The 14,781-nt window shown below is 42.7% G+C and overlaps 1 protein-coding gene across 2 annotated transcripts in view; it reads left to right on the forward strand.

Moving 5' to 3' along the window:
• brinp2 (bone morphogenetic protein/retinoic acid inducible neural-specific 2) overlaps positions 1-14,781 on the forward strand; it is a 76,811-nt gene that overhangs the window by 21,450 nt on the left and 40,580 nt on the right. The window contains exon 2 of one of the 2 annotated variants that reach the window (XM_048256967.1): positions 11,285-11,597. In XM_048256967.1, the coding sequence (XP_048112924.1) occupies positions 11,335-11,597 (263 nt within the window). In that variant the 5' untranslated portion in view covers positions 11,285-11,334. The remainder of the gene's footprint in view (positions 1-11,284; positions 11,598-14,781) is intronic. The other variant, XM_048256976.1, reaches the window with a different exon arrangement.

A 14,781-nucleotide genomic window follows, 5' to 3' on the forward strand; every position in this document is an offset into this window, starting at 1 on the left:
TCTGCTAGGTGGCTCGCATGCCAGCAGCACTCTTGAGGCGTCGGAGGTTTACCAACTTTCCACAAGCACAGCTAAGCTAGGTGGCATCCAGACATTCTTTAATTGACAAAATAAAATTGTACAAAATATTCAAGCAATGTGGCACAAATGAGGCTAGAGGCGGTGGATTAATTTATCAAAAGTGAGCAGCAACCAGACTCTATGGGCTAAGCCCCGAATGTTTTCAACTGCTAGGCGACACCCCTGTCTACTGCTTTTCAAGACAACCGTGCTGCATTGGATTTCATAAGGATGAATTGTTAAATTGTTACAATGTAATTATATATATATCTTTATTTAGCATGTTTGTTTTCTCCATATGTGCTCATGCTGTGTTCCCCAAGTGGTAGGCCAGGTCTCATTTTGCGTTGTGTGTAGATTTGGACTTGTTGGACTTTTGATAAATGTATCAAAAGGTATTTTACATAAAATGGTACTTTGCCTAGTGCTGATTTAATAAAGTGCTGTTGTGCTGTTTTTTTTGTCTGCCCCCCCTGGCTCAAATATGTCAAACTCCGCCTATGGTGTACGAGTGTGTGTGTGCAAGTGTGAGTGTGTGTGTGTGTGTACCATGTTGTTCCTGCTTCAGTCAGTAAGACTGAATGGGGTTCAAAGTTCAAGCTGTTTTTTTGCTTCGGGAGTAATCTTTACTACCCGTTTTCCTGAGTGCTACGGGCTAATGGACCTCTAACTGTTCCTTCTTAGATGCATCGACTACCTCAGCACCCTGAAGCCCTTTCCCTGTGTGTCTTACGCACATCTGTCTCTGCTCATTAGGACATGTGCATATTGGGCTGAGCAATCACCCAGTGCCTTGCCAGCTCCTATTAAAAAAGATCCATACTCCCACCAAGTCATCCGATCAACCCGCATTAACTGCTACATCCCCGCACCTCTCTGTATAAACATGCTGGGATTCGTGTGCTGAAGCAATTATATACAGATATGATCATCTCAAACAGGGAGGGTACATATATTAACGCTCAAATTAGCAAGCACAAACACAGGAGGAGCATAAAGTCAAAAACAAACTGTTGTGCAGTGTCACTTTAAAAAATGATTATATGTCACATTATAATCGATTATAAACAGGGTTCTAAATTAGCACCCGCCTAACCCGCCAAATGCGGGTTAAAATTCATTTTGGCGGGTGTTAATAAAAACTTACTAGCCAGTTTGGCCATGATGCATGAGACATTACTTGCATGATACATACATATATATGCTCTGTTCTCGGTCATATAAAGTATTATTCCATCTTGTGAAACCACTAGCAGGCATAAATTGTTCAAATGCATCGTCAGAGTAACCAGGGGATGTAGTTATGAGTAGGCACATGTTGGAAAATGACCTGATTTTGGGCCTATAATGTTATCCAGTATGACAAGCAACAGGTGAACATTGCTATAAAGTCTCCCATGTTTGTTTGTAAATTATTCTAAAAATTATTACGAATACGTTATATTGTGTTATGCATAAATAATTTTAGCAGTGACCTTCATAGAAAGCATTTTTGCATATTTTATTTATCTAAGTAAGGTTACAGCATTTTGAAGCATTCTTTGTGACGAATAAATATACAGGATCAACAACCAGAACTATATGGGGATGGTACTGAAAAAAATCTATTAATACACCACATACAGCATTTTATATATTATACTGACAACATTAAGCTTGAGACCTAGCTTACACCACTTTTTAAAATGTAGTCAGAAAAGCCTAGGCCCCCAGATACAGCAGGGCATCTGTCACACAGATACGATTTAATGAGCTGAATTGTCAGAGCTCATGCCACAAAGCTGGTTATGAGAATGGAGAGGTGCGTTAGCACAGGCTCAGGCTGACCTTCAGGGAGTTAAAGGTTAATGTGTGCCTTATTCGTCAGGTCCGGGAGCAATCTTTTGATGAACTCTTCAGACCAGAGGCTCTTCCTGTTAATTATTGATAAATGTTTTTGGGATTCAGTGGGTGTAATGCAGGCAGAGCAGCTGCTCTTTACTTCATTTACAACAAATGGGTGATGTAATCATAAAACTGTGTGATCTGTCACTGCTGGTGTAAGGTTCTTGACAAAAGTTTTTGTAATTAACAGCACCTCCGTTACACTGAACTAGAAAGTTTATGGTTTCAGCTGCCGTTTGGTCTCGGTTCTCGTTACCCTGCTGAGGGCCTAACTCAGGCCTGGGCTCCTGGACCACAGGAAAATACATGAGCTCTAACTATATTTTGTCAAAGGAGAAATTATAATCTGCTCATGTCTGGTATAATTTTAAAAGTCTCCAAGCGAGATATATAGTATTGTCAGTTGTAGATGTTATTGTCAGTTGTAGATGTTAATGTACGTTAATGCATATGATGTTTCTGTAACCTGGGATATTTGAGGCCCTCTCTGATGAGATGCGCCCACACCCCCTGCTTTCAGATAAGAGAGATGCCCTTGTGATTCCAGATCCATGTCATCTATATAATGAGTTATATGTTATATGTTAAAGGTGCTCTAAGCGATGCTGGGTAACAACACTTCTGTTGACTTTCAACAAAACAGAGAGCTAGCTCGTTACTTCCTCACCCTCCCTCCCGTGCTGCTCCCGTGCAATTGAAACTCTCCTAAACGCGCATCTCATCTGTGATTTGCTGGAACTGTTAATGTTTTCATGAGCTAGGTTTGCCCAGGTTGTTTTTGTTGCCATTTTGGAGCCTGGGCTGTCCGCAGAGATTACGTTTTTTTTTTACAGTGTATTCAGGACACAGACAGCTAGCGGTTGGTTAGGTGATGTTGGCAGTAAGTGACATAAAATGTTTTAGCCTAAAAAACGTGTGGCATCACTTAGAGCACCTTTAATATGTTAAGTTGTTTTAGATATAAGGGGAAGAACACAGATTCTTCTCACTGTTTTCTCTTCTTGCCTTCTCTTCTATTCTCTCTCTTGATTCTTCTGGTCTACCACTGGCTGGAGGTCACTGTCCTTTCTCTGACCTCTCTCTCTCTCCCCCCTTTTTAAGGGTTTGTTTTATTTTCTTTATACTTGATGAATTGTTTTATCTGATGTATTTGACATCCTAACGTTAAGTTTACATTTAAGTTTACTATTTGGTTAAGCTTACTTTGATCTTTTGTTACTTTGTTACAGTATATTGATCTATCTGAGTTACTACTCTGCTATAGTTGATAAACTACTTGGTAATGATTCGAGTTCAAGTTCTTAATTGTATGGAGTCAAATTAATCATAATTTCTTGTAATATTTACTACTGCTTCATCGTTCTGTTTTAATGTTCAATACACGTTTAAACCTTTGATGGCCAACGCAATTCTCACGCCGAGATGTGTCTGTGCCATCCTTTACTGTACACTGGTGATTTATAAAGATAATGATGGTCAGTTATTGTACAACCTGTAAACTGTAATCTTAAGGCTTTTAAAAGAGTTCTCTTATACCATGCACAGGACATGTGCAAACTGAACAAAGAAGCCTTTTCAGTATGGAATGAGTAAATACACTTACCTATGCAATAACTAAGATGTACAGGTGTATGGAGTTGGTGACACAGCTGGATCCCAAACAGTGGAATAATCTACTTTTGTCATTATACTATATAATTTACTCTTAATCATTGATTTACTTATTTTTAACCAAAGATCTCCTGACAAAATTGCATAAACTAGAACACAATAGGGTTAAAGGGAGGATAAAATAATCTACTGAAGTTGTCCTTTTTAACAAGGGCAAAATTGCTTTTGAAACGTTTTTTTCCAATTAGTATGGAATTCTGAATAGTCTTTTTTATTGTTATCATACAGCATCTGTTTAAACAAACAGCATCTATAATAGTTAATGGTCAGTGTGTCCTTGCCCTTCTGCAAAAGATTTTCCATATTTTTTCCATATTTTTAAGGTCAATGCAAACATTAACATTGAGAATATTTAATATTTGTGCACGTAGGATTGATATTTGCACAGGTACCATGCACTTTTCTCCAAATTATCAGTTGAGTTTGCATAGACCCTGGCAGCAACCTCCTTGAACTCTGTGAAGGCTTCCAAAAAGTCCTCCAGGACATTGCTGGAGATGAGATGCCCAGCTCATAAAGAGCCACTGCAATATGCAGATGGGCTTTTACGGTGTAGCATTAATCTAATAAGCAGCCTGAGTAATTATCTGGGGTGTGAGTTTTTCAAAGTGATGTACAAGTGATTGCACCCTGTGGAAACCAGCAATGTGTGTTTTTAGAGATAGAACAGCTGGACAGCCAAGCAATAACAGATTATTGATCCTTGGATGATGTAGTTTTCTGGTTGATGTTGTTTTTCTATGTGTGATGAAACAGCGTTACACTCTGTTCCCTCTAGCCTATAATGTTGCAACCGTATTATCAAGCACATGGCAAAGAGACAATGTATATAGTGATGAGGGGTAATTGTCTGTACTTGTATGGTTTATGGCGCTGTGTTATCTAGTTTAATCCCTACTGCAGAGTACATTTTTACTTGAGCACGTCTTCTGGCCATTTCTCGGCTAATGTCTCTGGAGATCAGCTTGACTACATATTGCTGATTTAAGCTGCCATGCTTATTAAGCTGGGGAGATAGGCAAGGTCCTCTCACTTTTTCATACACATACAACCATCATCTACACACAATTCTTTTGCATGTCCAAAGACAAGAATCAAATGTCCGTGCTCAAAGCAAACTGTAATCTTTTCCATTACTAATCATCTTAGTCAATTCCCTTGTCATGCATTTAACCAGAGACTTTGGACTTTGACTTAATTCAGATTTAATCCTTGTAATATCCTTGCTTTATATGGTTACTTGCCAAATACTTTGCAAATGACAGGCAAATAAGTATGTGTGTCTGAAATCACTAATCACCATATTCCACATCACCGTTCAGGGTTAGGCTGAGGCAGGATGACTAACCTTATTAATAGTTTATTTTAAACCCCCCTCCTGTGCTCCATTTTGCTCGATTCAATAGACAAAAACCTTGACATTTTTAATCCTGCACACATGTGCTTCATCAAAATGGCAATGATGCAAGAGTTGCGTGATGCAGTATATTCATTTTCATCCCATGACCTCATTCCCTTACAGTATGTCTCCATTAAATAAGATTTACACCCTCAAGCTATCCTCTCTCTCTCTCTCTCGGTGGTTATTGTCAGAGGTGAATGGGATTATGAAAGGAGTGGAGGGTAGGGGTGAGGATGAGACACAAGGTAGGCCATACATTCAGAGGATGCATGCATTAGAGATCTCTCTGTCTGCTATCATCAGCGATAGCACAGGACAAGGCCAGATAGGGTTCTGAGTCAGCTAGGCCTGATGAAGGCTCCTATCCTTTAATTAAGTCACCTTCAAACAAACTGCTGACTGAAAAAAATAACGATGAAGACTTTTGCTTTTTCTTGACAACAAAACTCTTTCTGCCATTGTTATATATTAACGAAATCTAGTCCTTACACAGCAGCAATCCGGAGCTTGTAGCAAAGACAGCTGGTGGGGTGCTGAGTTGCAGGAACCCAGTGTGGAAAAGCCTGAGTTTAGAGAGACATGCAGCCTTGGGGTGGTGCAGACAGCACACCTGCTCACCCACACACACAATCAGGCACTGTGAGAGCCCACAGCTGTAGGCTAGGTGCAGCATCTCCCCACAACGCCTCCCATTTAATGGACATCTTCATGTGATAGTGGAAAGCGCAGCTGATACTTGTCCTCATCTTGAGAATAAGATGGGTTATGTACTGTAGATGTTGTCGCAAAAGAGGGGAGCTAGTCCAATAACCAGGTAATCCCTAAATATTTAGTTGTGAGACTGCTATGGCTACGACAGACATTGGCAGTCTACAAAATTTCTGATGACAAGAAGACACACTTTAAACTACAGATAAGACTAAATCAATGTTTACTGTACTAATATGGCAGTATGAAACGAGAATGAGAATGGCAATATTGTTGTGCTGAGACCTCAGAGCTATAAGCTACTGCTTGTCTGACATGGGCTTTTGTGAACTTATGTAAGCCTACTGAACTTCAGTAGGTAGTCTGGTCACTTCTTGCAATGGAACTTCATTCAAAAATGAAAGCAGACGGTTGATCAGCTGTGTTTTAAAGAATGTTTGATTCAAGTTCAGCGTGTGTTGTTAACTATTTGTTTCTCAGCAAAAGCCACAATGAAACAGTAACAAATAAATGTAAAGAGTCATTCATATCATGTTGAGTTTAGTTTTTCTTTTTGGAAAGATGTTGTGTAATAATCGTTCTATACATTATCTCTTACTTAACATTGTAGTATAGGCTACTGTCTCTCCGGGCCATGGCACGAATGTAATATGCGTTGTGTTGACTGGACTCGACTGGACTTGAACCCGCAAACAACAACACCTCGGATCGGAAGTCGAGCATGCTAGCAATTGTACTAAAAGCCCAGGATGCTAGCTCTCTCAATAGCACGACCGAGGGTAGCCTACCCTGATGTGCTTGAGAGGTGAGGGCATTTGGACCGCAGTGTTGAGTGTGACTTCCACCAGTAGATTTAAACTTATAGGCAAAGAGGTCTGATTGCTATTTGTGTCATGCGAGTGATCGATAAAGCCTCTTGAGGGAAAATGTGTGGGCATGTAGCAGCTGATGTAGAGGTGCTTGTGTGGGTGTGTTCCGGGTGGCTGCTTTAGTCAAAGGTTCTCTTCACTGCTTCGCACTCGATGATGTCCAATCGAATGTGACCGCAACGTGCGTTAAGGGGAGAGGGGGCTGGGGTGTGATTGCTTGCATTGGAGGGCAAGAGTGCACTGAAGGGGAACGATGGTGTAGTTGTGTCTGAGGGGGAACGATGCCGTAGTTGTGTCTTAGGGGGCGGTGGAATTTGTGATATGCTGGCACGAAACTGGTTAGCTTGGCGATGATGCAAAAGATTTTGTAAGGCTGTGCCTTCATTTTGAGCCGCTTTGTGCCCATCATTTTGAGCCGCTTTGAGCCTCTTTCCCATTGCTCCCTCCACAGCTCCAAACAAACCTGTGGCAGTCGGAGGGGCGTCTAAGGAGACTTTGTCTCGATCAGGGAGTTGAGTGAGGTTGACACTGCCCACACTGCTGACATTGCCCAAGATGGCGCTCCAGCATCATTAAAAACCCCAGGGCTTTACCTTGTGCTTGAGCAATGTATTTTGTCAGACACACGGACCAATCAGTTGCTTTTCTTAGCTCTGTGATGTTATCTTCTTTGACCTTAGAGCCCAATCATTGTGGCAGGTCTGCCTGGTAAACTTTGAGCAGGGCTACAGTCTTCAACTTGCCCACTCAGGTGTAGGCTTTATCTCCCAAATTAGAGGGGAGATACAACTTGGAGGGGAGCGTAGGTTTACCTCACCATGGGGCTGTCGGAGGGGATAGAAAAGCAGCCACTGGGGGCATACACAACAGGCCAGGGTGGGTCTACTTTACCACGCAAGGAGGTGAACAGTGAGGCACCTTTACCACTGGTTGTGCACAGGGCATAAGGCTGGATTGTCATCCGCCGACTAAACCGACATGAAAACTTGTGTTGAGTGTAATTGATCTCATGACTGTGCAGCAAGGGCACTCGCCAGGCAAGTGGGTTGCTTGTGCATGAGCAAATCCCAAGTACATGACACAGAGATCATGGTGGTCTGCCAGTGGGATGAAATTCCTGCATAGACATTGTTTTGTCACGGCTTCCATGATAGCCACAGCACAGGCTTCCATAGTGTCTGAAAAAATGCAGAGACAATTACTGATTACTGTGAGTACTGAGTCCAGATAATTAAAAAATATATAAATGTTGGTAGCTTTTCGTCTTAAAAAACACAGTACCCAAGAACCTGCATGCACATGAGCTCTTAAAATCTCAAGCGGTGGTAGAGTTGAGTATAGGTTCAACATAGTCGGTAGATGCTAAAAGAGAACGAAGTACACACATGCAGGGAATTTATACCCCGGAGGTGCATGCTGTGCTCAAGCAAACACCACCTGGTCTTCGTTGAAAAGGGTTCCGTATATGTACGGTCAAAGGGTGATACCCATAAGGCAGCCCAGCACAGTGGATTAAATTCATTTCACTGTATTGTGTATTGTGGATGAGTGTGCATCGTGAACACAACTCTGCTTCCTTTCGTCCTAAGCACCTACCTTGAACCTACCTTCAGCCTGCTATGAGGTGCTGCAAGTCCTGCTGAAGTTCACCACATCTCTTTGTTGTTCTTTGTTGTTTGTTCACGATAAAAAAAAAAAGCTTCAAATGAATGCTTTGATTGGTTGTCATGTTTAGTTGGTTGCCATGACGAGGGTAGTTGTAACTAGTTCTTGTATTAATAGATCAGAAATCTTTTTTTCATACTCCCTCTATCTTGTTGCTTGACTTCTAAAGACTAGGGGTGTGGCTTACTGTAAATATGCTTATGTCCATACTTTTGTGGAACATGAAGAATAAAATATTGTCCCTCACATGAGAGACAAATGTCTTGTATACAGCCAGTCAGCTCCAGACTCCACATGGTGTTTTAGGAGGCACTAATGCTTCCCTTTGCCTGCCAAATTGATGCCGTGCCAGATGGCACACCTGCTTCAACCCACAGAGGACAAACAGCAATACAAACCACCAACTTTAGGAGCAGCGCACCTGTTTAAAGATCAGTTACTCTCTCCTAATTCTGAGGGGACTTCACAGCGTCCATCTTTGTGCTCCAGTGTGCGGCAGACCAGCTGACGAGGACGTGATCATTTAGACATATTTGCCAACCTACGTTGCATTACTGAGTTGCCAGTGGCTGAGATTTAGCAGCTGTGACATGACATTCCATCTGGAGATAATCAAGTGACTCTTCAAAACTTTTCCCCTCTCTGTTTGTTTTGCTTAGAACGCACAAGCAGCGTAAGGAATGAGTACATACAACTTTCTCTTTTGTCATTCAGTTATTCCAGACTGCATTCCGGAAGAATCTCCTTTTTCTCCCAGCTTCTCTCCCATGTGAGGAGAGTAAATATAAAGGCATCTGAATAATGCAAGATGAACATTAAATGTCAAGGCGAAAATTCCGCATTTCTGCCATTGTCTCGCTGGCATTTTCCAATGCATTTTATAATTAGGTCTAACCTCAGGAGAGATGGAGATGCAATAAGGAAGAGTGGGGTTGTCTCAACGCAGGGTGTCACACTTGAGAACTTAGGTTCATTTGAAAGGCAAATTTTGTTCAAGGTGGGTAAAGGGGGTTATAAGCTGAGCTATTTCATTTTTCTTCTCTGCTCCTCGCTCATTTAGCAGTGGGCAATGTCAAATATGGTAAGCAGCCTTGAATTGGTACTTGCTATGTAACTCTTGAAGGTCACCCGATATTCATTTGTTCCAGCATTGACGTGGTAGTATTAGCATTAATATCTTTCATCTCCTGCTTAGCATGGTGGACTTGCTATTGTTGCCGGGAGCTGAGATGGATGAGTGCGGCTTTGTGGAGGAGAGTTCCACAGAGGGGTCATGTGGAGGGGTCATGATCTCAACTGAAGTCGTAACTCCAACGGCTCCAACGAGTGGGTGTATGCATGAATTCCTCCTCAAGAGAAAAAGGCAGGTGAAGCTGAGTATGCCAACGTTGGGGAGAAGAGAAGGTTAGGGCCAGGCCCAGTGGACTTGTGACCTAGAGGCTGAAATCGTATAACAGAGCGGAGTAGCCAATATGTTATTGCATATTATTCGTTGCCCTCTGCTATAGACCGCACGTCCCATTTGTCACAGTGGTAGTGGAGACTTTCATTTGCACTTGTTGTCCTGTAATAGCTAGAGGCTGTTTCTTAGGAAAACACCCCGTTGCCCTTTACTCCGCTGTGGTGTGACAAATAGCATGATGTTTCATCCTCCCTGGGAACGCGTTTCAGGACTCCACCAGTGGCGCGAGTGGTGATGAATGTTGTCAGCACATTAATGTGGTTCATTACTCTGCAGTTCACAAGACATTGCAACCTTCAACTTACCATTAGCCACTAGTTCTGGATGGTGACATTAAAAATTTGAAAAAGTTGGCTGGGCCTTCTGCATTGTAATTTTACATTCCGCTCCTTTACTCTTTACTCTCTCACTCTTTCTGTTTTGAAAACAAATGTAGATGTAGATTTTTGTTTTTAGGGGAAAGAGACAGCAGACTGAGAGGGAGCATGACTGATCTATAGGATCATCACAGACACAGGGTTGGAGTGGCACCCAGTATTAGCAAGATGAGGGGATGAATAATGTATCAGAAGTGAGAGAGTGGACCAGAGAGTCTTAAAAATCTGTTTTCTAAGAGACAATGTCTGAACCTGCAGTTCCTCACATTCTAAGCAGCATTAGGCTTCCATTGAAACAACAGATCATCAGCAGGGTAAAACTACAGCCTACACATGTTATTTTTAGGGGCATATGTCTTGCACTGTGTCAGTCTGAAAAAGATGCTGGAAGACCTCAGTCTAAACCTCACTCATTATATTTAATTACTTTCTCATTTCACTATGGTTTAAGGCTTTGCAAATAGTCTTAATATTTTAGTCTATTGCTATGCAAAACGTGAACAACAGCTAGATGGCTGCATGCATCATTTAGTACTCCAACATGCATCTGCCCCCTGTGAAATCAATTCTTATTGTGAATTTGGAGAAGATTAGAAACAATGTCTGGGAATATTGATGGTCCCAGCTATTTTGTATAAAATGTCCCTTGTACATGCATCAGTATTCTGGGTTTGATTGTGCATTGCTGATACTCTCATACAACTCATTAATATGAGGTCCCCCAAGAACCCGGTTTTTTGATGATTTATTCTTTGTCTTATCCCCCCGACTGTGGATTAAATAATTTATATGTGTCTTGCTTCACAAACTGTTTAGAGGAATCAGAATGGTAGCCCTCACCACAGATCAGACCTCCTGGGTGTAGGCTCAGATTGTCTAAACCAAATGGACAAGCATTGCATGATTAAATCACTTATAATTCCCATTTCAAGCAAGATAACTCATCATGCACCTCTAGTCCTCTGGAATAGGAGTAAAAAATGTGATCTGGTGTCTGCTCTCATCAACATTTGTTGTTTGTCGTCACTTTGTTGTTTAACTTTGGTGTGTATAAGTGTATGTATGCTTACAGTGTATCCGTAATAACTTGAAATGTGCAGCAGCTTACCAGCCTCCTTCAGTGGGATTCCAGCCTGTCCCTCACGACCCTGTGTCTCTCTGCTTCTCTTCCTGCTTCCTGTCCTAGGTCAGAGGGGAGTGGCAGAAGAATGCTGGTCCCGGGTGCCCAGGGGCAGGATGTCGTTGCGTTGGCAGAGAGCTGCGGTCGTTAGATGGTTCTTCTTGATGCTCTTATGGCAGTGGGCATCCCTGGGCCCCCTCAGCTGGGTGCTGGCCCTGGCTGAGCCCAACCCCTCACCCTTCTCCTCCGTGTCCGGCCGCTCCAGCGGCCAGCTGGACTGGCTGCTCTCCGACAAAGGGCCCTTTCACCGCTGCCCCGAGTACACTGAGTTCAAGGAGCGCTTCCAGCAAGGCTTCACCACCCGCTACAAAATCTATAGGTAGGATCTCTTGCTCTTTCTCTCTCTCTCTCTCTCTCTCTCTCTCTCTCTCTCTCTCTCTCTCTCTCTCTGTCTCTCACTCTTTCATTCTGTCTCTATCTCTCTCTGTGTTGTGTTAAGTACCTGGCAAACAGACTAACAACAGCAGGATAAAAGTAGGCCTGATGGATTGTCATCATTTGCACACATTTGAGGAATAGTAAATACTGGGGAAATTACAGGATCGAGCTGAGCTCTGTTCCCTGCCATCTTAGGAGATGTCTCCCAGTCTCCCAGCAATGATTAACAGCCAATATGGAGGGGGAAGGCACAACCGGATTAAACTCTGTTCCCAAGATGACGTGATTTAATGTCAGTTCTCTAACAGTCTTGCCAGATTGCTGTAACAACATTGTGCACATTGATGCAGCGATGCTAAGGAAGGACGGATGCCGCTTTTATGATGTAAGTGGGGCAGAAATCAGCAGTGCATCCCACTCATGTTTGGTGACAGAGTGTGAGATGACTAAGACAGTGAGTGACACACACACACACACACACACACATACTGCACACACAGTTATGGATGCTTTTCACTTAGAAGCACTGAGTCACACTGCCCGGATGGTATCATTTTGAATAACATTTGCCTCACTCAAATTAAGTCTAATTGTTTGCTATTTTTTAACAAAGACAACTCAATATTATTCTGTTCCCACTAAGGAATCAGGAAAATTAACATAGCTAATTGCTGCAAAGAACATGTCAGCCCTATCAGGCAGCTATCAGGGACATCGTGTGTTGTTTTGCAGTGGACCGAATGACCCGTGTGGGTCTAGCTTGGCCTTTTCGCCCGTTTCCTCTACCCCCTGCCCGCACAGGGCTGCCATTGGCCAACTCCCAGCACACGCCAATTCCAAAGCCCAGCATGAGCAGAGCAGCTGGACAGAGAAAAGGCCTGCAGCACTGTGGTGGACTGTGAGTGCGAGTGAGAGCACCGCCAGCACTGTCTCTGAGGCTGCCTTCCAGGGTCAATTGTGTGTGTCTGTGTGTGAGTGCATGCGGGTGATTTGGTGGTGGCATGTGTGTGTGTGTCTGTGTGGGAGAAGCTGGATTTGATTGTGTGTGTGTGTGTGTGTGTGTGTGTGAGTGAGTGTGTGTTTGTGTGTGTGTGCATGAGTGAAGATTTGAAAGACAGGGGGAAATAAGCAGTGGGAAGTAGGTGTCTTTGTGGCTGTTATGTTATGTTTTGTGGTGATACCTTAACTCCGCTTTAGAATGAAATCAGGGGGAACCCTTTCCTCCTGCTAGCAGTGTTTTCTGTGGAAGGACCTAATATGTTAACTGTCCTCCCCTGCACCCACCCCAATGGGTATTCTGAAAGGAAGCTGTTTCCGTGCACTGGGCCCGGTGGGGTGTCCGAGTTGCCACACATGGGGTGGAGGGACACCAGCTGGGCGCATTCTGAGGGAGTCTTGTCACCGTTTCCTTGGTCACAGTTCCTCCCTGGAGGAGGTTATGCTGAAGCAAACGACTCCTGCCAGATAACATTCAATGGTCCTTACTTATACAAGGACTGGTGGTGGGGGATTTTAATATGGGAATCATACGATGTTTAGACAATTTGGTCTGTTTACCCAGCCAAAGTGGCAAGTAAACAGAGTTTGATTGGTAAGTTGAAATAAGGCTTAGTCGATCCTGTCTAATCCATCTGGAAGGTGCATGAAATGACTGAATGCCAGCATATTTGTTCATCAAGAGATGGTTACTGAGAAATATTGAGGACACTGCGACTGTTCGACTGTTTGCTTGTGTGTCTGTTTGTTCTTTTCTGTTGTCCTGTGAAGCACACATGGCTCGTCTGAAGATTAATTAAAATTTTGTTTTTTCCTTTAATGGGTAAACAATAAAAGCTAGAGGCAAAAATAGTCCCCTCCAAAAAAAATGAAGAAAAGTAAGTACCCTGTATTAATAATTTACATCCTGCAACACTTTACAAGCTGGGCTGCCAAAGAGAAAAGGGATGTTTACAGTCAGCTGAGAGGAAAACACTTATGACGTAAGGTCTCTCTGGAGAGGTTTTGGGAAGACGGATGGTCCCCCCTGTGTGGCATTACCTGCGGCTCAGCGTGCCCTTGGTATCCGGCGAAATGGAGACGATGACGAGCAACCGAGACCCAGCGGATTATGGCCCCCTTCCCCTCTCATCCTCCGGGGTCCTGTAGCCTAGTAACGGCTGTGTACCACAAGCAATCAGTAGTGTGGCCAAGAAAATAAGTCAGCAAAACGGTCATGTATGCAGACATCGCCATCTGTGATTGAATGCCTGTAAATGTAAATGGGCTCTTTAGAAATGGAGGGACTCAGAAGAGATGAGAGTGTTGAGATGAATGGGGTTTTTGTGTTATGTAGGAAAATGCTGGGCCATATTTGCAGAGTAATGAGGAAAATTTCTGGCAACTTCAGGGTCCAGGGGCCTTGAAATTTGATTTGTGAGGGGCGTGTTGTTGTTGGATTGAAGTGAGGGATGCCTTGAAGAGCAGTGCTTTTGTGTTCAGTTGACTTAATGTAATTTAGCACTTCAATCACTCACTGTAGAATGTCTCAGAAACCTCACTTGAGCCTGTTCTGACGGAAATCAAATTTTACATCCTGTATTGATATCCTTGAGTTGGGCCTGGGTTTTGCTGAGTGGTTCTTTTTCCTGTGTTTTGTGAATCAAGTTTTTTTTTTTTTTTTTTGCTGAAAACATGATTTTGTCATTTCTTATTTACTTACCTTACCTGATTTGTGCCCTTTTAAAAATGTATACTATGACTTCATAAAGTACAATAGAGGCCACGGAATAGGTATGTAAGCTTATTTTCAAAATTATGTTATCAACAAAAAATGGCTAAGACAGGCTTTCAGCCTGCAAGCTGAAAACTCATATCTGAAAGTTTCCAGCTAAATTGATCATGTAAACATTTTTTTGGTAGATTTTGCCATATCATGCTATATAGTTTTAATCTTTTCAACCTAGCAGCATACAAGGTATAATTCTGTCGACACAACACATGCTCCTTGGTGTTTCCCAAGTGCACTCATATTGTTTTTGCGGACACGTCAAACAACGTACCAGCTCAATCACCAATCACAGCGTTTGAAATGATACTGTGTGCCGTGTGCATCTACAGCAAAGTTTGTTGTTTTAAGTAGTTGCTTG

The sequence above is a fragment of the Alosa alosa genome, chromosome 1 (genome assembly GCF_017589495.1).
Source record: "Alosa alosa isolate M-15738 ecotype Scorff River chromosome 1, AALO_Geno_1.1, whole genome shotgun sequence".
Taxonomy (NCBI): domain Eukaryota; kingdom Metazoa; phylum Chordata; class Actinopteri; order Clupeiformes; family Clupeidae; genus Alosa; species Alosa alosa.